This window comes from Sus scrofa, chromosome 17 (genome assembly GCF_000003025.6).
Source record: "Sus scrofa isolate TJ Tabasco breed Duroc chromosome 17, Sscrofa11.1, whole genome shotgun sequence".
Lineage (NCBI taxonomy): Eukaryota > Metazoa > Chordata > Mammalia > Artiodactyla > Suidae > Sus > Sus scrofa.
Genome location: NC_010459.5, coordinates 11052640 through 11076485, shown reverse-complemented (window position 1 = coordinate 11076485; position 23846 = coordinate 11052640). Strand labels below are relative to the sequence as shown.

Sequence of the window (23846 nt, the reverse complement as noted above, 5' to 3'; positions counted from 1 at the left end):
TATCTATGGAAAGCCTGTCATGTTCACGTTCATATTCAACCTAATCTTTTATTAATCTTTCTGGCTCTGTATAAATCAGTCCTATCAGGCCGGAGGTATTTTGGGCTAAGTAATACAAAATTTGCAGTTGTGTGTTTTATGTTGTTAATGTTTAATATCTTTTAATCCTTAATGCTTAGTATCTTTTTCCTTATCAATAGAATGAGGATAATGAGGTAACGACTACATGGAATTTGAATTAATTGATGGGTTATGAAGTTAACACTTTTTTTTTTTTTTTTCATGTTTTTGCCATTTTCTTGAGCCGCTCCCTCGGCATATGGAGGTTCCCAGGCTAGGGTTTGAATCGGAGCTGTAGCCACTGGCCCACACCAGAGCCACAGCAATGCTGGATCTGAGCCGCGTCTGCAACCTACACCACAGCTCATGACAACGCCGGATCCTTAACCCACTGAGCAAGGGCAGGGATCGAATCCGCAACCTCATGGTTCCTAGTCGGATTCGTTAACCACTGAGCCACGATGGGAACTCCTAAAGTTAACACTTTGAATCTTGATGAGTCTCCTGGTCCTAGCAGAAATCTTGTTGAAGTTATCTAAGCCTCAGCTCTCCTTCAGACTCTAAATCCTTGACGTCAGGACTCTCAGCTCAGTGCCTCATTGAACAGTCTGCACCCTTGTTAAGTCACTGCTCTGGACCAGTCACTGTCTTATATTATTTGCTAATTCATTTATGATTACCCTTAACTAGATTATGAGCTCCTTGGAAGTAGGAAACCCTGTTTTGTATTTAAAAATACCTATAATTTTAGAAGTTAAGAACTGAAAGAGACTTCAGAGATAATCATGCCACATATTTTCGTTTTGCAAATGAAGAATGTGACAGGTTAAGTTGGTCATAGTTGGAGAACTAGGACCAGAAAACTTGCATAGCTTCCTATCAAGCTGTCTCCTTAATTAGCTGATTTTAAAATTTGAAGTGAAGGAAGTCCTAAGCACAGCTGTTGGTTGAAGCCGATATATTTTGTGTGTGTAAACTATGTCAGTGTAGACCAAGGTTATTTATAACTACTGATTTCAACACATGATATTTCCTGTTTGTTTCTTATGACACATTCTTAGGGGCAGATTGTATGCTATTTTTGGAGATATAGCGTTTTGATCTTGAAAAGGCATTTTTTGGTTTTAGACTAGAATGGATTGGTTCCTCAGGTTAAATGCATATTCAGGGTTTTTGTTTTCATGTGTTGCATCTGGTAGTAGTGACTTATATAATGTTTCATGGGGTTGGAGTATCCATTTATTGAAACTAATAGTTTTGAGTTTCTATGAGCTATGAATTCTGATCTCTACTTTTACATTCCAGTTCTAGTTTCAGTTTCAGTATTGTTTTTGTGTACACACATGCACACCAGCCCAGACAAGCATAGAGCAGTGCTAAGAACAGCAAACTTTCCCACTTATAGATAGGACTAATGTTTCTAAGATGTCTGAACTGTTCCTTAAGATTCATTTTTATTTCCTGTTGTCATTGGCAATGTGTACATTAGGTATTTATAAAGTAATGGTTATTTGACAGGAGACTTTTGCTTTTCAGCTGCGTTACTGGTTTATTTCTGTTGTAGCACATGCCTGTAGTGGGCATGGACCAGAGCAGCTCAGGTTTTTTTGTGGAATGCTTGTTGTTTCTCCACAGGGTTAGAATACCTCTCCTCCTTCCTTCTTCCAAGAACCGAAATCAATTTCAGAAGGGAGTCATTGCTTGTGAATCAAGACTTCAAGACTTTAATTACAGGCTTTCTTCCTTTTGAAGGCAGTTCCCTCTTCAGTTGATCTTTGGGTGGAGTGTGTGCCTCTGTGTGCGTGTGCGTGTGTGTGTGTGTGTGTGTGTGTGTGTGTGTGCGCTCCTGCGCTTGCATGCTTGCGCTTGCAGCATTTGGATCTGTGCAGCGGCAGCGCACTGGCTTTCTAGACATCCTTTGTATAGTAACAGCATGTGCGGTAGGACTGGCAGCCTGTAAAACAGTTTCTTCCTCTTCCCCCTCTTCTCAATCTCCCTCCCCCTCTAGATCTGGTGACATTACATAGATAAATGTGCTGGCTAGGAAAACAGCAGAAGGAGTTGAATGTCTGCCAAAAATGTGCAGCATGAAGCCAAGCTGGCTGCTCAGGCTCGCGTCCCCCATCTCTCATTGTGTGTGCAGTCTGCGTGCCCAGGGCTTTCCTTGTAGAGGATTACGTCACTGTGTTCCACCCTCATTACATCTCTTCTTTTCTTTTGAAAAGCTACTGTCCTCAGGCTTCAAACTTGTTAAACACTTAAGGCTTTATATATACTTTTATGGAGGTAGTAGTGAAGATGAAACAGATTTAAGTCTGGAAGAGACTTTAATTTGATGTAGTATTGACTTGGGTTACGTGAGTGTGCAGACACACGTGTGTTCCTGGGCAATCTTAGGGTGGTGTAGAGAAGTAAGGTTCTGGTAAATACCTGAAATTATTACATTACTTGAAAAAAATCTCTTCTTCAGGAGGAGAGATCTTCTCAAAGGACTTTGAGGACAGCTTAGAGAAGCACGGTTTTTTAGTTGTTGATCAGCATTGCAGATAGACATTTCTAAAACAGAAGTGACTTCATTTATTTATTGTGTTGGATAAAGAAGGTAGTATGAGATCTTGAAATTTGGGGTTCTTAATTTTAAGACTACTAATAAAGTTGAGTATCTTTTTTTTTTTTTTTTTTTTTTTTTTGTCTTTTTATCTTTTCTAGGGCCGCACCCGAGGCATATGGAGGTTCCCAGGCTAGGGGTCTAATTGGAGCTGTAGCTGCCTGCCTGCGCCAGAACCACAGCAATGTGGCATCCGAGTCGAGTCTGCGATCTACACCACAGCTCATGGCAACGCTGGATCCTTAATCCACTGATCGAGGCCAGGGATTGAACCCGCAACCTCAGGGTTCCTAGTTGGATTTGTTAACCACTGAGCCACGATGGGAACTCCTAAAGTTGAGTATCTTGACTGTGTAAAATGTCAGTGATTTCAGAGAAAAAAATAGCTTTTTATTCTTTTTCATAATTTAGTGAGACTTTACATCCATGTTCAAAGAAAATGGTTTTAGCTGTTAATTAAAGATTTATATAATCTTTAAAAAAAAATCTAGATGTGGTCCTCCTTTTTCATTTTAGGGAAGCATTATTTCCATAGGTTCATTTGGGTGAAAATACTATAGTATAGTATATTGCATTTGTTTCTTATCATGTGTTACACTGTATTATAATGTATTTTTAATGCGTATATTCTATTTTTACAACTAGATTGTAAGACCCAGAAGCAAGGAACTAGTTTTGTTTCTCTAGCATCTAATTCAGCATTCTTACACATAAGTGCTATGGATAATAGTATGTGAAGGTAATATTGAAGGTGAAATTGCACGAGGTGATTTTATTAGCTAACTGTCTTAGTCAGCTAAAGCTCCCATTACAGAATATCAGAGACTGGGTTGCCTAAAAAATAGGAATGTCTGGAGTTCCCTTTGTGGCTCAGTGGTTAATGAACCCTACTAGGATCCATGAGCTTGTGGGTTCGATACCTGGCCTCGCCCAGTGGGTTAAGGATCCAGCATTGCCGTGAACTATGTAGGTCACAGAGGCGGCTTGGATCTGGCATTGCTATGGCAGCGGTATAGGCTGGCACCTGTAGCTCCAGTTCAACCCCCAGCCTGGGAACCTCCATATGCCGTGGGTGCGACCCTAAAAAGACAATAAATCAATAAGTCAATCAATCAATAAAAAATTGTATATATAGGAAAAGTCGAGAACAAAGTACGAGAAAAGCATGCACAATGCCAGGTTGAAGAGTGTAGGCTCTAGAGCCAGAATGCCTGGGGTTTGTATCTGGGCTCTGCCACTTTTTATGACCTTGGATATATTAATCTTTCTAGGGAACTGTGTATCATGGTGGGAAAATGGTAATAATGGTACCTACCCCATAAGACACTTGTTAGATCTAAAAGTTTTAGTACCTGCAAAGCATATATAACAGTGCTGTGAGCGGCTGCGGCTGCAGCTGCAGTGTATCCAAGTTCCTGGGCCAGGGATTGAATCTGAGCCACAGCTGTGACCTACGCCACAGCTGTGGCAATGCCGGATCCCTTTAGCCCACTGCACCTCCACAGTGGCTTGAGCCATTGCAGTCAGGTTCTTAACCCACTTCACCACAGCGAACACTGTTTTCTCTCTCATCTAATTTTTAAAATGAGAATATGGTTTTATTATTAGGGTAGAAAATAAAGTTTTCTATTAAAACCAAAAATGAGGAAGCCAATAAAGATATAATAAGCATTTTTGCTTACTTCTGGATGTCCTAGAAGCCCAAGATGCTTTGTAGGTAGAAGAGCTGACCACTGAGCTTTTCTTCTGACAAGCTGCTTCTTCATGTGGGGAAGGTGCTTCTGACTGGGCTCTGGGACCTCCATCTGTCTTGTCACAGCTCTCTTCCCTCTGCTATACTCCGTGCAAAATCATTTTTTTGTTTGTTTAATTACTGAAAAATTGCTCATTTCTATTTTTCATGCAAAGTGCGAGTTTCAGGTTTTTCTTGTAGCATAGGAACAATCTTAGAACTGAATATTATACAGTTCTTTTTTCCCTTTTCTTTGGTCTTTCTAGGGCCGCACCCTCAGCATATGGAAGTTCCCAGGCTAGGGGTTGAACTGGAGCTGCAACTGCCGGCCTATGCCACAGCCACAGGAACGCCAGATCCAAGCCTTTTCTGTGATCTACACCACAGCTCACGACAACACTGGATCCTTAACCCACTAAGCAAGGCCAGGGATCAAACCTGCATCCTCATGGATACTAGTCAGATTCATTTCCGCTGAGCCACAAGGGGAACACCTATACAGTTCTTAAAAGTCCTTTGACCAGCATGCCATTGGGAATTTGTTACTGGCCACCTCTGTCTCTACGTTCCAGCCTTCTTCCACATTTCTTGCCACTCTCTCAGTACTGTCTCTTGTAGTGTCTTAGGCAGAGCAGTTTGCCTTACTTGTTTACAAGGACACTGATGTGCTTTTGCTACCTACTTTAGCACCTCCATTTTTTTCTTTTCCCTCCTTAATCTCTGAGAATGGAGAAAAGGAGTAAAGATTGATTTCATATTGCTGTGAATAGATCTCCTCTTTGAAGAAAGCAGGAGAGAACCTCTGGTCAGTTTTAAATATGTAAGTTTAAATCCTGCCACAGCATATTTTAAGTGTATAGTGTCATTATTTACCAATAATGGAAACTCAACATTTCCCATCTATTAGGTCTTTCTTTTAAAAAATTATTTTATCTCTAGATTGTCAACTTGAGTGGCTCCGAGTGACTGAGTTGAAGCTGTTGACTTGAGTCAGTACTCTAGTTATTAAATTCAGAATTTCTAGCTTGGAATAACCTTAATCGCTTTACTAGTGATGTATAGATTTTTATCTTTGGTAAAATGAGTATATAATGTTTTTTGAAGTTCCAAACACCATGATTCTGATAGTAGCAGCACACTGCGTATTCTGTTGGATATGTATCAGTTATTATATTTTGGTAGGTTTTCACTTATTATTTTTGGTAGGGCTTGAGGAAAATGATGCTATTTACCAAATTGTTTAAGTGTTATCTGTCTTAGGCCTTCATTTGGTCAGAATAAATGCTTGCAGTTGCAATCTCTTTAAAAGTATAAGGAACATGGATGTTTTGAACATCTTGCTCCTTCTAAATCATCACTTTTATATTTTTTTAGCATAGAAAATATTTCTTTGCTAATGGTCTTATACTCAAGTACCATTAAAGCTTTTTTTTTTTTTTTTAAAGTGGTAGAAATTGTGTGCAGAAAGACAAAAAAAAATTTAATGCAGTCGTGCAGGTAAAGACCATATATAGCAAAACCTAGAAAATTAGTCATCATGTCTTTTTGGAGGTGTCAAAACAAAACAGAAACTTGCCCTGACTTAAAAAAAAATGGTCACTTAACAGTAAGCTTTGAAGAATAGATACAGTTTTGAAAGGGGGTTATAAGAAATAAGCATTTTCAGGTGTTTCTTAGGTTTTAGTTATACTCCCATAGCTTTATCTCATTTAATCATGATAACTTGAAATCATGAAAGGTAGGTATGTTGCACCATTTTACACACCAACGAGGTTAAGTAATTTGGCCAAAGTGATGCCTTAAGTAGGAACCCAGTCTGTCCCTAAACTCTACTGAGTTGATTCTTAGAGTCAGGGATACAAATAACCTGGAGAAAGGGCATTAAGTATGGTCTTTGAAGGCAAGTGAGTAGATTGTAGTCGATGAAGATAGTGTGAGAAAGGTAGTTTGGTATACGGTGATGGGAATGGAATACCAGCTGGCAATAGTTGGCAGTGGGGATGTGTTGTGTGAGTTTGGGCCAGGTGAGTAACTGGATTTAAAAAAAAAAGTTCCCATCATGGGGTGTGGAAATGGATCCAACTAGGAACCATGAGGCTTCGGTTTTGCTCCCTGGCCTCGTTCAGTGGATCCGGCATTGCAGTGAGTTGTGGTGTAGGTCGCAGACGTGGCTCGGATCCTGCGTTGCTGTGGTGTAGGCCGGCGGCTACAGCTCGGATTAGACCCCTAGCCTGGGAGCCTCCATATGCCGTGGGTGCAGCCCTAAAAAAGCAATTTAAAAAAAGTAGTGTTTTAGGATACTACACTAATCGAGTAGTAGTGTGCAGAAATAAATCAAAGAAAGAGTCCATAAATGGACTCTGAGGTAGGGGAGAGCCATGAGTATATAAAAGAAACTGAAATGGGAAGGAAAGGAGAGGCAGTGGTAACTTGGCAGTGTCATATTTCAGTGAATAGGAATTGATACATAATGATGTACCTGACAAACAGAAAGTAGAGCTTTCAAGTAACCGATGAATGTGTGAAGGAGAACTTTTTTTTTTTTTTTTAACAATTTCTTAGTGTAGAATTTAAGTCTAGAAAATATGCATATTATCATTTTAAGTCACCTCTGATTAAGAAATAGAAAATTTTTATAGTATCTGGACAAATTGCTTCCTCATCTGAATGTATAGTAATCTATATACATTGTAAAAGTGCAAATTGAAATTGATCATTACTGATCTAATTATGTCATTAACTTATTTTCTTTTACCAATGATCTTGTTATTTTATCTAATTGTAGAGGTCATTGAATGAACTCATAATAAAAATGAATTTAATTTAGTACCCTATTAAAGCTTTGTAATGGCTAATGGGTTATGTTGGAACTGATTAAAATTATGCAAGATTACCTTATCATAGACTATAAACAGTGGAAAATGAACTCTTCTAGGCTATTCATGTTGTTTTATTATTTATTTTATTATCTTTCACAGCTGTGTACTTTTGAGGAATATACTATCCTAAAAAATGTTTAATAAGCAGCCATAGAGTGTTTGATCGTATATGGGGTGCTGAAGAATTTAAGGAGATTAGATCCTACCCAAGTATGTCTCCCTTGAAGATTATTGATTCTTGGGAGAAAGGCTTTGAGTAAGTAACTGATAAACCTGTTTGGACCAAAGCATGATTTTGTTTTAATATCAGTAAATACATATATAGTACATTCTGTAATTCGAGGCACTTAAGGGGTGAATTAAAAGGTCTAGGGTGATTTCTGCTTACCTAGGATTGTCTTTCTGGAAAAGATGAGGATAAATCTAATTCTAAATTCTTAGAAAGGATTTGGGAGGAGCATGAGTTCATCTAAGGCTGTTGGTAGTGAAGGCTGGGTAGAACTGAGAGTAGGGCTTGCCTTGAGAACAGTGTATTTTATTTTATTTTATTTTTATTTTATTTTTTATTTTTTTGCTTTTTAGGGTCGCACTCACGGCATATGGAGGTTCCCAGGCTAGAGGTCTGATCAGAGCTACAGCCACCAGCCTACACCACAACCACAGCAATGGCAGATCTTGAGTCTTCGTCGTACACCACAGCTCATGGCAACGCTGGATCTTTAATCAGGGATCGAACCTGCAGCCTCGTGTTCCTAGTCAGAGTCGTTTCCCCTGCGCCATAATGGGAACTCCTGGACTTTAATAATATTAATAAAGATATGAGTATCTCAGGTGATATATCTCAGAATCTAGAAAATGTCCTTGTATTTAAGATATTCTAAATGATTTTGCCTCATATTTGTTTTATTTCATAGTATAACCTCACGTAGTAGAGATCGTTGGGCAAAATTTTTACTGTTCTTTTTTTTCAAAGTTATTTCCAGAAGTTCAAGTCAGGATGCTGCTCAACCATCTGTCCACTTTTCGGAGCATCTATTATGTATTTGCCTCAATGCTGCCATCTAATGATTCTTGTGGAGAGCTCAACATGTTGCTTAAGGCAGCCTAGGATAGCCCATGACATGGGGCACAATCTAAGTGCCTCCTGCCACGATTCTCCCCCAAAGTTTGAGAAATGGAATGGCAGTGGGTCGCTGTGACAGAAATCTTACGTAGTATTTAAGGCCATGAAATTATTTGGTAAGATTACATGAAAACAGTAGAGCATTTTTATATTATTAAGATTATTACCGAGCTGCACGTAGCTTTATCAGGCTTATAGCCAACTCATTTTTTCTTTCTCAGATGCTGTTTTTCTTATTATTTCTAGATTTTCTAGACAATTAGTTCATTGCATAGCACTTATTAAATGCATATTATATGCTAGGAACGGTTCTTTGTACTAGGAATACAGCCCTCAACAAACAGAAATCAGCCTTCATGGGCATTACATTTAGTGGGAGACAAATAACAAGATACACGCACAATATTTTAATTAGTGAAAAGGATTAAAGAGGAAAAAATAAAGCAAGGAAGGGGGATATGAATTATTGTGGTTGGTGGGTGGTTTTGAAATGTTAGATGGAATGGTCAAAGAAGGCCTTACTGAGAAGATGACTTTTGAGTAGAGATCTGAAAGATCTGGAGAAGAGCATTCCGGAGAGAAGGGAAAGCAGATGCAAAAAGGTATAAAGAGAGAGCACGCAAGGAAGCAGGAGTAGAACGTGAGAGGAAGAGGCATTTGTGGGTGCATATATGGGGGCATAGGTCATATACGGCCTCTACTCCGAGATGAAGTCACTGGGCTTGATGGAGAGTTTGATTCAGCCAGAGACATGCTCTGACTTAACCTTCCAACTGGTTCACTCTGGCTTCTGTGTTTAATGGTTTGTAAAATCATTTGCTGCAAAGTTTGTTCTTGTTTTGTTAGCTGTTGAAGCAGGTTTACTTTAAATAGATATAAGAACAGTCAGTTATAAGAACTAAGTTTGGATAGTTCTGAGAACAGTGATCACATGGCATTCTGTGTATCTCCAAATATTTTAAGAGATTTTTATTCCTGGGTTATTGACTGTCTTTTTTTTTTTTTTTAAATCTCTGTGATATAGGATCATTGAAATCAGCTATAGAATTTTACTTGGAAAATGTTATGAATATCACCACCCCAGTGTATTTCAGGTTCAAATCTCACAGTGAACCCAGTGTAGTGTCAGCCTTTCTCACTGATTTTCATGCTCAGTAGTATTTTGGGGATGAGAATGATCTGGAGTTGTAATTTTTATGCTCTTAATATCATTAGGCATTATACTAAAATCACACTATTAACTAACTAGCAGTTTTAGTTAATGAACAAAGAAAACCTCATAGATTATGTTGTAACCTAGGGGGTTTATTTAAAGCACTTTTTTGCATCAGCTAAAATGATTACTCCTCAAAATACTATTACTCTTTCCCAAATTGCACTTAAAAATGCCCTGAAATTATTATTTTTTAAAAAAACCCTGAAATTATCAATTAGTTAAAATATGATCACTGTTGGTAGTAGTGTTTCTCTATGGATTCAGTTTTGTTTTGGTAGCTGAAATATTTATTATGTGTATGTTTGGTCCTATGATGTCACAGGATGAACATCTTCAGTGTCAAGTGTTTATTTAGGTCAAGGAAATTAGGGCTGTACTGCCATGTGTTAGTGTTCCTGTAAAATCTGAGTCTTTTGAACAGTCTTTTTAAGTTGATTTCACAAATTAGTCTTCAGTCTGTCTTACTTTCACACTGTAAATACCAATGCTGTTTAAACTTACATTGTTATTGCTGGGAATAATCAGCGAATTGTTTTTTGTACGGAGTAGCCAAGGTCTAAGACTATGGTTGTTTGATAAGTACCAGTATAATTGAGTTAAACTGTTTACACAGCTCCAAGTTAACCAGGCAGCCAGTTTGTCTAAATCACTGCCCACCCCTTTCCCCTAATGAATTGATTTGAATGACCTCAGTTATTTTGTTTTGGTTTGGACAGAATCTAGTAATGTGGAGCAGTGATCATATATAAAAAATATTAACAGCAGTAATATTACAGGGGACATACAGGAACACACGGGAACAGTTTTGGTAAAAATTTCTTAGGTATGATTTTAAATAACTTCTGCCATCGAGAAGTTTGATTTCTAGTTCTTGATGATAGAGGTAAATGCTTGAAGACACAGATTACTGCATAGTTTTGCTTTTTTAAGACTACATTGCCTATACTGAAAAATAACAATAGTTTGTTTTTCAGAGCTTCTCTTTTCATTATCCTTGTGTGAAGTAGCAGCAGATTAACCAAGGATGTTGCTATACTTAATATATGTTAATTATGGTAACTTCGTTGAATTATGATACTATCCCTGCTCTGCCCTGTAACTTCTCATTATAATGTAGGTTTCTCCATCTCAGTGATTACAGGTTATACAGGAGTCTTTATCTCAACCCAATTTTGTTCCTTTTTTTAGCCAGACTGCTGAAGTGATATGCTGTATCTTATATGGCAGACACTAGTGTACCACTGGCAGGTCCTTACATTGAACCAAGTCTTTATCTTCCTATGGAGCTACTTTTCCATATTCTTACCTCTATTTTAGAAAGAGGGTGGGGCAGGGAGAGACCCAAGAAGAAGAGTTGACACGCAGTCTTGATGCTGCTCCCTTATTGAACAAGTTCTGACATGGTGTTCTTCCCATTTACTAATACCATGAGCTCTGATTTTGAGTGTGTTTGGCGGGGAAGAGGAGCTGTCATTTATCAAAAGTTTTTGCAAAACGTTCCTTTCCTGTCTTGGACACAGTCATCGTTTTTGCTGATGTGAACACAATTATATGATTCTTCTAAAATCGTGCTTTCCCAGACTTTTGACTTTATTGTCTTCAAGTTCACTTTCTTCAGCACTCGACTAAAATATAAACGCTATGAAAATGGGGCTTTGTCTTTTTTACCATTTGTACCTTCAAGTGTCTAGAATAGTGTTTACTAAATACTGAAGAATTTGTGCACATTTGCCATTTGGGGTTTTCTTCACTAGCTAGAATCTTATACTTAAGGAAATCAGAAACTCTAATGTTCCTCTGCTTACTGAAGAGCTCAGGCCTTCTCCCTTTCCATTTGTTTTTTCTTCCCACTGGTCCTTTATTTCCATTTGATCAGGATTCCTATGATTCCTTAACTCCTTAAACTTTGAGTTTGTCAGACCCTGTTCTGCTTATAATATCTAGCCTTAACTTTGTGGCCCGCTATTTTAGAAATAGTAGTATTTGCATTTTGGGGAATTCTCAACCTTTAGCTTATCTTGTCCATCTACAAGGCTCCAGAGATGTTAAGGAAAGTTGTACAACCATCCTGGTTGGCAGTACTACAGGTTGATTCTCTCCTAGCTTAACTTTGTGGTTAGGGCTGATTGACAGTTTTGTTTTCCATCACAAATTGATTCCCTGTCACCTTTCACACAGAGATTTCCAGACCTTTTCTGCCCTCTGTAAATGCGCAAATTCATACCTATCCACTTTTCTTGAAGCAAATGACATTGCCTTCATAGTCACCGTATGGAGGCTGCTTTGCAAGGGCTCCATCAACTTTTCTGTCCTGGTATTTTGAATTTATTCTCTATGATAAATAGAGATAAATAGAGTCTGTCTTGCTCTATTTATCCACTTTACATTTCGATCAGAGAGTGCTTGCTTGCTTCCTTTCTTTTCTTCTTCTTCTTCTTTTTTTTTAGAGCTGCACCCACAGCATATGGAAGTTCCCAGGCTAGGGGTTGAATCAGAGCTGTAGCTGCCTGCCTGCGCAGCCACAGCAGCGAGGGATCTGAGCTGTGTCTCCAGCCTTCACCACAGCTCACGGCAACGCCAGATCCCGACCCACTGAGACCCACTGAGCGAGGCCAGGTAACAAACCCGAATCCTCATGGATACTAGTCGTATTCGCTTCCGCTGCACCACAATGGGAACTCCCAGGAGGTTGAGTTCTTTATCTCTGTTCTAGGACCCAGCCAGTCTCATCTTTTAATTTTCTCTGTCAGTTAATCACTTTCTTATGCTCTATCTGGCCAATCCTTGTCCCACTTTTAGCAGGTGATTTTATTTTTCTGTTTTCCAGAAATATTGAAGCTATCTGAATTGAGCATCCTTGACATTTCCTCTTCTCATCAACCCACCTGCAAACAGTATGCATCTGTACCATCCTATACTGAGAGGTCCAGACCCTTTACTTGTGCTTAAAAATCCATCTTCCTTACTAAGCTGGAGTTCTCCAAGAGAACCTTCTTTAATGATGGAATTGTTCTGTATTTTTGATGTCCAGTACTGTAGCCACTAGCCACATGTGCCTGTTGAGCACTTGAAATGTAGCTAGTGTTACTGAGGAATTAAATTTATTTTATATTTACTTAGCCACATGTTGTAGCTGTAGTGTCTGCCATATTCACCAGTGCAGCACTGAACCTTACTACATAATGTGTTCCTGTTTTTTTTCTTGTTTCTTAAATCTGTTTGACCATGTGTGTCTTCTCCTTTCTCCTCCACATTGAAATAGGTTTAGTCTTTCTCATTTGAAATACCTAGAACACATCAAAACCCTTTGCCATTTCCTCTTAGCTGTCTCCCTTCTGCCCTCTGTCCCCATATGGCAGTTTGTTGGTTCTTATGACTTTAGTTCTTATGCTGTCACTGAAAAGGACTCTCTCTTAGGTCTCCAGCTATTTCTCGGTTGTAGAATCCAGTTGTTACTTTTATTTTCCCAACATTGGTTGTTGATTGCTCTCTGCTTCTTGAAATTCTTGTGTTGTCACTTCTCTTGGTTCTTTCTGGTCTGCTTGTCCTCCAGTGCTTCTAAATGTTGCTACTCCTCCATCCAGACTTCGTCTCACTTCTTCATTCCCTTCCCTTTACTCTCTGCCCCTTCCACCCACTCCACTTCACTCCATGCTATCACCAGACACTGGCACTTATCACCTGCACATTGACCTGCTCCATAGATGTTCATTGATTTGAATTTAACTGTGGAACTAAAATATGTATTTAGAAAAGTATGCAGATTATAAGTGTATATTGTAATTAATTCACAATTAACATCCATGAAATGGCCGTCCAGGTCAAGAAAAATAATATTGCTTGCACCTCAGAAGTCCCTTTCCAATTCATTACGTCTTCTTTTCTTCCTAAATGTAACCACTGTCCTGACTTATGAGAATTTATATAAATAACTTTATGTAAATAAAATGATATGTATTCTTTTGAGTCTGTTCTTTCATTCAGTATTGTTTGTGATATTTGTCCATGTTGTTGACTGTAGTTTGTGTAATATTCTACTGTATGGATATAGTTCTTTTTCTACAATCATTGATTGATAGTTATTTGGATAAGTTTTTTTTGAAATACATGTTATGAATAATGCTACTCTGATCATTTTTATGTATGCTCTATTATATTGTGTATGTATGTACTTCATTTGGGTATATAGCTAGGAATGGAAGTTTTCAGAGTCGTTTTGTCAATTTCTATTCCTGTCAGCAGCGTAAGAGAGTTCCTTTTGTTCTACTTTCTTATCAATACTTACTATTGCCAGTCTTCATAATTTTAGCTATTCCTAAAGCTCTGCTTCCTTGATGGCTAGTGAAGTTGAGCATCTTTTCTTTTGTTTATTGGCCACTTGTATATCATACGTGTATTTTCTGTTGTAAAGTACCCATAGAAGTCTTTTGTCTGTCTTTTCCTTATTGGTATGTAAGAGTTCTTAATATGTAGAACATTTGGGCGTGAACATTTGCTAGTTAAGTTTGTGTTAATACTTTCCACTCTGTGGCTTACTCTTCACTTCTTTAATGGTATCTTTCTAGCCTTTCATCTTCCTTACTGTGTTCCCTAGCCCAAATCAGTTGGCCATCAGTTCTTGCCAGGTACCTTTTAAATGTCTCTTGTGCCTCTTCTCCAGTCTTTTTGTCAGAACCTCACTGCAGGCCTTTATTACTCATGGCCTGGGTCATAGATCGTGTCCATTCCAGTCCATTTCCAACCACTTACAGTGTGGCTTTTCTAAACTTTAAGTCTTGCTGCTATCATTCCTCTGCTTAACATTCTCTAGTGGTATGTAGAGGCTATAGCATAAAGCTCAAACATCATGACCTGGCTTCTGCCCTCTTTAGAGGTCACTTCAACTTTCTACTCCTGGATGAAGTCTTCCCTGACTTTATTCCCTGGTTCTTTTTCATATTTTAAAATTATTTATTTATTTATTTATTTTTAGGGCCTCACCTGTGGCATATGGAGGTTCCCAGGCTAGGGGTCAAATCAGAGCTACAGCTGCCAGCCTATGCCACAGCCACAGCAACTGGGGATCTGAGCCATGTCTGTGACCTACACCACAGCTCATGGCAACATGGGATCCTTAAATCACTGAGCGAGGCCAGGGATGGAACCCATGTCCTTATGGATAGTAGTCGGGTTCGTTAACTGCTGAGCCATGACGGGAACTCCTCATATTTCTTTTTAAAGGAAGGATGTGGTTGTCTTTACTACAGCTAAGACAGCTTCCAGCTGTTTGTCTCTCATTTTGTCTCTTGGCTTGAGCAGTAGTACTGTTAATTTGCTTGTATAGGACGTTTCTGTTTTGCTGTGCCATCTAACTCTCTGACTAAACTATTTCCTTTTCAGACTTTTCCTCTGCCAGTCACTTAATACTGACCGTAGCTCTCTTCTTTCCATCTGTTCTCAATGGGAGAACCCGTCAGCTGATGGCCTTGTTGCCATTTCGTATATACCAACTCAGCCCTTGGTATGTGTGGGTTCTAAGGTATCCACCAGATTCAACCAGATGACTTGGATCCACGGTTGGTTGAATCTAAGGATGTGAAACCCGTGGATGCGGAGGGCCGACTGCTGTGACTTCTAGACTTTCATTCCCAGACCATTTTTCTCTTGAATTCCAGATCTCTGTGTCAAAATGTCCATAAGTGTTGCTCTGTGGATATTTCATAGGCATTTTAAATTCAGTAACTCTCAAACTAAGCTCATACCTCCCTCCTCCCAAATCCGATTGTGTAACAATTCTATATTTTCTTTGAACATCCCCATCAGGTGGACCTGCCTGTCAGATGCCTCCAGAAGAACATGAGTCTGTGACACCTTACTCTGTGCCACTTTCCCTACTTCTTCCTTTGTTTCCCACAGTATTACTTCTGTCTGTCATGGTACCTGCAGACATTTTATCTCTTCTCCCCAGTAGACTAGGAGCATCTTGAGGGCTTTGTAAAACTGTTGTGCACAGTGCTTCACATAGACAGTTGAGAATTGACTGAGATGACCTCCAGCTAGACACATCTGAAATCAAAATCATTGTCTCATTGCTTTCATCTTGATTTTCTTCTTTAAAATGACTTACCTTTCACAGTTGATGGCGTCATCATCTTTTCAGATAAGTTATCGTATTTAATTCATTTCCTTTTCTATCACTTCTGCAATTAGTTGGCTTCTAAGTTCATAGCTTTTTCTTTCTTTCTTTCTTTTCTTCCTTTCTTTCTCTTCCTTCCTTCCTTCCTTCCTTTCTTTCTTTCTTTTTTTTTTGTCTTTTTGCCTTTTCTAGGGCCGCTCCCGAGGCATGTGGAGGTTCCCAGGCTAGGGGTCTAATCGGAGCTGTAGCCACCGGCCTACGCCACAGCTGCAGCAACGTGGGATCCGAGCTGATTCTGTGACCTACACCACAGCTCACGGCAACGCTGGATCCTTAACCCACTGAGCAAGGGATCGAACCCACAACCTCATGGTTCCTAGTCGGATTCGTTTCTGCTGTGCCACGACAGGAACTCCAAATCCAAATTCTTTATAGGACATCTCTGTGGCAATCTTAAAAAACTAATCTAGTGCCTCCCATTCACCCACCACTATCACAGAACTCATATCCTTTAAGCACTGGCCTTAGCAGACTGCAAACTGAGGTTCATCTTATTTATACTACCTGTACTGCCTTTGTTCAGGGTGGAGGGGGCGCAGTGCTGTGGAGCTACCTGGAGACTTAGGTTTAAACCTGCTTTTAGGGGAGTTCCTGTCATGACTCATCGGTTAGCAAACCCACCTAGCATCCATGAGGACTTTTAGTTCGATCCTTGGCCTCGCTCAGTGGGTTAAGGATCCGGTGTTGCCATGAGCTGTGGTGTAGGTCGCAGACGCGGTTCGGATCGCGCGCGTTGCTGTGGCTGTGGTGTAGGCCAGTGGTACAGTTCCTATTGGACCCCTAGCCTGGGAGCCTCCATATGCCTCGGATTCGGCCCTAAAAGACACACACACACACACACAACACCTGCTTTTAGCAATGACTACCTCTTAGCCTGGGAACCTCCATATGCCTTGGATTCGGCCCTAAAAGACAGACAGACAGACAGACAGACACACACACACACACACACACACACACACACACACACACACACACACACACACACACACACACACACACACAAACACCTGCTTTTAGCAACGACTATCTCTTGTCCTTGGACAAGCTTCTTAAGATACCATAACACACATGTGTTAAGTACTGGCACTCAATACATGTTGTCTTCCTTGTTCAGCTCTTCTCTGCCAAACCTCAATTAGAATTTACCTTTCCCATTTGTACTATGGATCTCTTGTAGCACTTACTGGCTTCTGCCTTTCCTCATGCTCGTTATGCATCTTATCACTCTTAAGGGCTGATACTATGATTCCTTGTATTTAATTCAGTTGAATTCTTCAGTCTTAGGTGATGGATTTGCTTTGTTTAAATCATACCATGCCATTGAGTTTCTAAGTGACCAACATGATTGGGGTATTTTTTTAGACTAAAGTTGTCATTACAAGGATGCTTTGTAAAGGCCCAGCCAAATCAGGCTTGGTAAAAACCCACCTGCTTAGTTGGAAATTTAGGAGGGGAATACGGTGGTCCTATAGGTACATGTAACTCTCAAAGGAATTTAAAACTGTAATTTTGATGTCTTAATACCAAAAAAAGTACCAGTAGCTGAGGGAATTGTGTTTTTCTTTACAGCCGGTTGCTGAACCAATCCCCATCTGTAGTTTCTGTCTTGGTACAAAAGAACAAAACCGGGAAAAGAAGCCAGAGGAACTCATCTCCTGTGCAGACTGTGGCAACAGTGGTATGTGACCCCTGTGTTCCTTCTAACAGATGCTGTGGGGCAAGAGTATGTTTAACTGAGTTTGTATCCTTGATCCTTAAAGAAAGTAACGTTTTAATTAGATTCTGCTCTTAGGTAACTCAGATGAGCTTCTAGACTAGGGAGGAATTTAAATGTTCAGTTGAAATGTTTTATTTGGTTAACTTAAATTAGGTCTTAGTTGTTGTTTTTAATAAAAAGCTTTCCATAGACTTATTTTTTCTGTTGGTTTTTATATTTCACTATCAAACATCTGTTCGAATCACAGCAGTTAGTTGAAAGTTATTGCTGATTTTTTAATAATCATTGCCTCAGGCTTCATGAATAGAACTAGGATGATAACAGATTTGTTTTTCTTGATAGAAACTTACATATGTCACACTGGGAAATAGAGTGTTGACACTGCAGTTTGATGAGCTGTATGAAATTCTGGGCTCTAAAAAAGATTTTTCAAAGTGCTTCCTAATTTGTCAGTTCCAGAGATATTCTTGGTCTACATGTGAGGAACTTACCAGGCTTTACATTATCTTTGATCATTGGCTAAATGTTTAGTGTTTTATACCAGTAACAAACAGGATATAGTCCAGAAAGCAGAAAGCACAGTACATACTTCAAAGGAATTTATTACCAGAATCAGGTTTTTGTGAGCTTGTTGGAAGGGCTGAAGAGGCAGGCTCTGGACTGGGCTTTAAGGCTTGACTCCTGGGACATTGCAGAACTGACCCCCAGGGAGCCATTTCATCTGCTTCCATCTGGAAGAGGTGGGAGTGGGAGGTACTGCAGAACCGTTGAGTTCTGTAGCTGGTGCTGAAATGCTGCACGTGGCCATCATCACAGCTACCATGAAGGTGAAGAGTAGATACTGGAATTCTCTTTTTCTTTTTTCCTTTCTTTCTTTCTTTTTCCTGTCTTTTGTCTTTTTAGGGCCCCACCCGCGGCATATGGAGGTTCCCAGGCTAGGGGTCTGATCCGAGCTGTAGCCGCCGGCCTATACCAGAGCCACAACAACACCAGATCTGAGCCAAGTCTGTGACCTACAACACAGCTCACGGCACCACCAGATCCTTAACCCACTGAGGGAGGCCAGGGATCAAACCCACAACCTCATGGTTCTTAGATTTGTTAATCACTGAGCCATGACAAGAACTCTGATGCTGGAGTTTTTATAACTTTGTCATTAGCAAACAGTGTCAGGAAGAAGATGGTCTTTGCTTCATTACTGCCTTTCGCAGATCCCACAGGCACATCCCCTTGGCAGAATCTAATTCAATTCTAGAGCCTAACATCAGGGAGGTCCAGGACGTATAGTATTTAGCTTTTCAATTTTCTTATGTATAAAAAGCCTTAGAAGGAGGGGAAAAAGATCTTGAGTGGTAGGTGACCATGTCCAGCATATACGACAAGCCAAAATGAATTCTGGATGGATTTCAGTTAAATATAAACCATAAAATCATGAAAGATTAGACAAAAATATAGTGACATGTCATACAATGAAGTGATTTCCAAACTATTTTAGTAATGGCATCCAAAGAAATCTTATGAGAACTCAAATAAAATGTAAAACAGACAAAAATGGAAGTTCCCGTTGTGGCTCAGCAGTTAACCAAACCCGACTGGGATCCATGAGGATGCAGGTTCGATCCCTGACCTAGCTCAGTGGGTTAAAAGGATCTGGCGTTGCCGTGAGCTATGGTGTAGGTTGAGAATTGGCTTGGATCTGGTGTGGCTGTGGCATAGGCCGACAGCTGTAGCTCTGATTGGACCCCTAGCCTGGGAACCCCCATATGCTGCAGTGTGGCCCTAGAAAGCGAGGGGGGGGGGCGAGCAAAAATGAATCTGCTTCAGGTGAAATGAGAATGAAATGGAAACAGGGAGAGGGTTGTGTTCAGCCCTGCTTTCTAAGAAGCATTACATTTGATAAGCTCAGATCTCAAGTTGCTGTGGCCGTAGTATAGACTGGCAGCTGCAGTTTCCATTCAACTCCTAGTCTGGGAACCTCCCTGTGTTGCAGGTGAGGCCCTAAAAAGCAAAAAAAAAAAAAATTCAGGTCCTGAGCTTGGGTCATCCAAAGGCTTCCATGACGACTCACTTACCTGGCTGGCAAGTTAATGCTCCCTGTTGACAGGAAGCCTCAGCTCTTTGCCCTGTGGACCTTTACATAGGACTGCATGAGTGTCCACATGTGGCAGCTGATTCCCCTAAGCAGGCATCTGAGGGAGAGAGCAAGGTGGAATCGGTGGTATTTTTTATACTCACCTTAGAAGTCACTCTGTCATTTCAGCAGTATCCTGTTGGCGGCCCAGACCAGCCCCATTTGGTGTGGGGGGGAACACCACAAGGGTGTGGGCTGGTGTTCTTGCCAGGAGGATTGCTTGGAGCTTGCCTTTCACAGTAACTGAGGAAGAAAATATAGACAGAGTCAAGTATATAGTTTGATATTTTCCAAATTGAGAACTGAAATACCACACATTTTAAAAAGAAAGAATTATTTGAGGAAAATGGTTACATTAAATAGGACAAAGGGCCAAAAGCTTTATACCATAAGGTATGAAGAGCATATTTACATTTCTAAGCATAAAGTCCAAGGGTCAGAGCTTATGAACAAGCAGTTTATAAGAGAGAAAGTTAATAGTTGAGCACATAAAAAAATGTTTTACCCAAGTAATAATAGGAATGTACAGCAAAGCAGCAGTGAAGTGTCATTTTATAGCTTTTATAAAACTTGAAAGATAAGAGAGCCAAACTAGAGCTGATGAAATATTTGTCCTTTGCTGGTGGCACTGGGTGTTATATCATAGGGTTTGAAGCATGCTTGGCGGTGCATGTCTGCCTCTCAAGCTAAAAAATTATTTATTTCATTTCACTCACTAACTCTACTCTCAGGAATTTATTCTAAGGAATTAGCTTAAAAGAAGGAAAGAATCTATAAACATGAAATTATTCATTTTAGTGTTCTTAATAATTATTATGGGTAATTGTCTAAATGTTTACTATAGGGAAATGGTCAGGTGGGGTATAGTGTATCAACTCAGTGGAATGCAATCAGTTTAAGGAATAGAAAGTTTGCTTGAAAAAAATAATGAAGAAAAGTAAAACAAAACAAAAATTATACCCTAAATTAAAACCATGCAAGGGCTTTTTAACTAGTTTATTTATTTTTCTTTTCTTCTTATGGCTGCTCTCAAGGCATATGGAACTTTCCAGGCTAGGAGCCGAATTGGAGCTGCAGCTGAGGGCTACACTGCAGCTTGCAGCAATTCCAGATCCTTACCCCACTGAGCAAGGCCAAGGATCAAACCTGTATTCTCATGGATACTGTGTCAGGTTTTTAACCTGCTGAACCACAGTGGGAACTCCCTTTTTAGTTAGTTTAAAAAGGAAAAGTAGAATACGAAAATGGCTATTCTAGGATAATGAGATTATGGATGAGAATTTTTTTTTAACACCTCCTCTCATTTTCCTTTGACGTTACTGATGTTCCTGTGATAAATTTCTTATCATTTCTTAAAACAAAATTATTTAGGGATAGAAAAGAGAAGAGAATTTAACCAACCTTTCTCTCATTGAAGAAAAATAAACATAACCAACTTTTAGAGGAAAGGGACAAAGCTTTTCAGAGTTAAGGGTGAATCGGCTACCCTAAGTTTTTGAGAATCAAGCTGATACTAACTCTTGGGAGAGGAAATATTTTTTTCAGTTATTATTAATCTGATCAAATAGAAACATTGCTTATGTTGTAGTTTTAGGTCAGTGCCTTAAATCATGAGCACATAACTCACTTTTTTGGGGGGTGCTGTGCCCATGGCATGTGGAAGATCTGGGCCAGAGATCAAACTCGCATCACAGCAGTGACCCAAGCCTGCTGAGCCACCAGAGAACTCCCAGAACTGATTTTTGAATGATGGGGTTTTCATTATATATTTTTTAGTTATAAATTTGTAACACATTATTGTTTAAAAAATGGGAGCACAAGAGTTCCCTAGTGGCACAGTGGATTAAGGATCCAGCATTGTCACTGACCCTAGAACTTCTGTATGTTGCAGAGGTGGCCAAAAACCAACCAAACCAAAGAACAAAAACAAAAAATGAGAGCACAGAGGGTATAAAGTGTAAAATTCCTTTCCCGCAAAATATTTCTAGCTCCATATCCTAGGATGTTACAATTGTAAACAGTTTTTGTGTTATTCCAGTAATGGCCCAGGCATATTATGTATTCATATACATATGAGCATGTGTACACACATAGTGCTTTAATTAATGCAGGCTTAATAAAAGTTTGGAGTTTGTCACGCTTTTAATAATCAGACTGGGATGGGGGGTGATGCACTAAATTCTGTTTAGCCCACTGAGAACTGAATTGAAGTTCCAGGTCCTGATGAGGCTTGCTTCCAGGAGCGTCTTGTTTTTCCTTGATGTTTTGATTTAAAATAGTTGCCTTTTTCTTTTCTTTTCTTTTTTTTTTTTTTATCATCGTAGCATAGTTGATTTTTTTTTAATATATATTTTTTTATTTTCCCACTGTACAGCAAGGGGATCACGTTATCCTTACATGTATACATTACAATTACATTTTTCCCCCACCCTTTCTTCTGTTGCAACATGAGTATCTAGACAAAGTTCTCAGTGCTATTCAGCAGGATCTCCAATAGTTGCCTTTTTCTACATCATTCCTTTAATATAGTTACACGGTGATTCTTGATTGTTTCATTTGTGCATTTCCCCCTTTATTAGGTCATCCATCCTGTTTAAAGTTTTCCCCCGAACTAACGGTTAGAGTGAAGGCCTTACGGTGGCAGTGCATCGAGTGTAAGACGTGCAGCTCCTGTCGAGATCAGGGCAAAAATGCGGTGAGTATCTTTGCTCTCCAGCTCGAATATTTCATTTAGCGGTAGAAGGTACAGCTGGCACTTTTCTCTAAGTGTGGCTTGTTATTTTTCAGTCACTTGGTCCAGCACAATTTACAACAGTAGCCTCTTCAAATTACACATCATTAGTTTAGAATACTTGCTCACTGACACTTAGATTATTTCTAGGTAGTTTCTTTCTTTTCTTTCCTTCCTTCTTTCTTTCTTTCTTTCCTTTTTTCCTTCTTTCTTTCCTTCTCTCTCTTTCTTTCCTTCTTTCTTTCCTTTTTTCCTTCCTTCTTTCTTTCTTTACTTCCTTCCTTCCTTCCTTCTTTTTTTCCTTCTTCCTTTCCTTTCCTTTCCTTTCCTTTCCTTTCCTTTCCTTTCCTTTCCTTTCCTTTCCTTCTGTCATATTTTTAGGGCTGCATTCACAGCATATGGAGGTTCCTGGGCTAGCTAGGGGTTGAATTGGAGCTACGGCTGCCAGCTACACCACAGCCACAACAACACCAGATCTGAGCTGTGTCTGCGACCTACAGCACAGCTCACAGCAACTCTAGATCCTTAACCCACTGAGCGAGGCCTGGGATTGAACCCTAGATACTAGTTGGGTTTGTTACTGCTGAGCCACAGTAGGAACTCCCTATTTCTATGTAGTTTCTAAAGCATCTTAACTATATATTTGCAGAGACCAGCTACTTTCTTTTTTTTCTGTTTTTCTTTTTTGTGGCCACACCTGCAGCATATGGAAGTTCCTGGGCCAGGGATTGAATTGCAGCTGCAGCTGTGGCAATGATGGATCCTTTAACCCACTGCACTGGACTGGGAATTGAACCCGTGCCTCTGCAGCTACCTGAGCCATTGCAGTAGTATTCTTATTCCACTGCACTGCTATGGAAACTCCAAGATGAGCTACTTTAAAGAAATATTTGTTAAACTTTTTTGAGTAGCATGGAGGTATTCATTTAGGAATGGTCAGTTATATTAATTACAGTCATCCTTTTCTCTTTTCTAATAAAACAGACTCAAGTTAGCTTATATCTGACTACTGGATAAACTTGAAAGTAATGAAACTTTAGTTCTTTATTAAAGATGGATGAAGCAAAACTTTGCTAACTCAGACTGTCCATTTATTTACTCAGTTTATAATACAAGTTAAGGGAATTTCTATTATTATGGTAACTCATCTCCTTTATGAGATGGTTGAGGCTTCCTAGGTTTCATGAAGTCAGTATCCTGACATGCTTCCGTTTCATAAAATTAAGCAGACCTGTTGTTTCTCTTCTTTAGGATAACATGCTCTTCTGTGATTCCTGTGACCGGGGTTTTCATATGGAGTGTTGTGATCCACCACTCACTCGGATGCCAAAAGGTAAGAAGTACTGGCAGGATAAAGGGGTAGGTTAGTGAAAACACTTTTTAATCTACTTTTTAAAATGAAAGACTAGTTTGCCTTTTTCTTTTCTTTTTTTTTTTTTTGTCTTTTTTTTTGTTGTTGTTGTTGTTGCTA

The 23846-nt window shown here is 39.5% G+C and overlaps 1 protein-coding gene across 1 annotated transcript in view; it reads left to right on the top strand.

Moving 5' to 3' along the window:
* KAT6A (lysine acetyltransferase 6A) overlaps positions 1–23846 on the top strand; it is a 107157-nt gene that overhangs the window by 33489 nt on the left and 49822 nt on the right. The window contains 3 exon segments of the mRNA XM_021078038.1: positions 17366–17474; positions 22224–22339; positions 23627–23708. Coding sequence (XP_020933697.1) covers positions 17366–17474; positions 22224–22339; positions 23627–23708 — 307 coding nt within the window.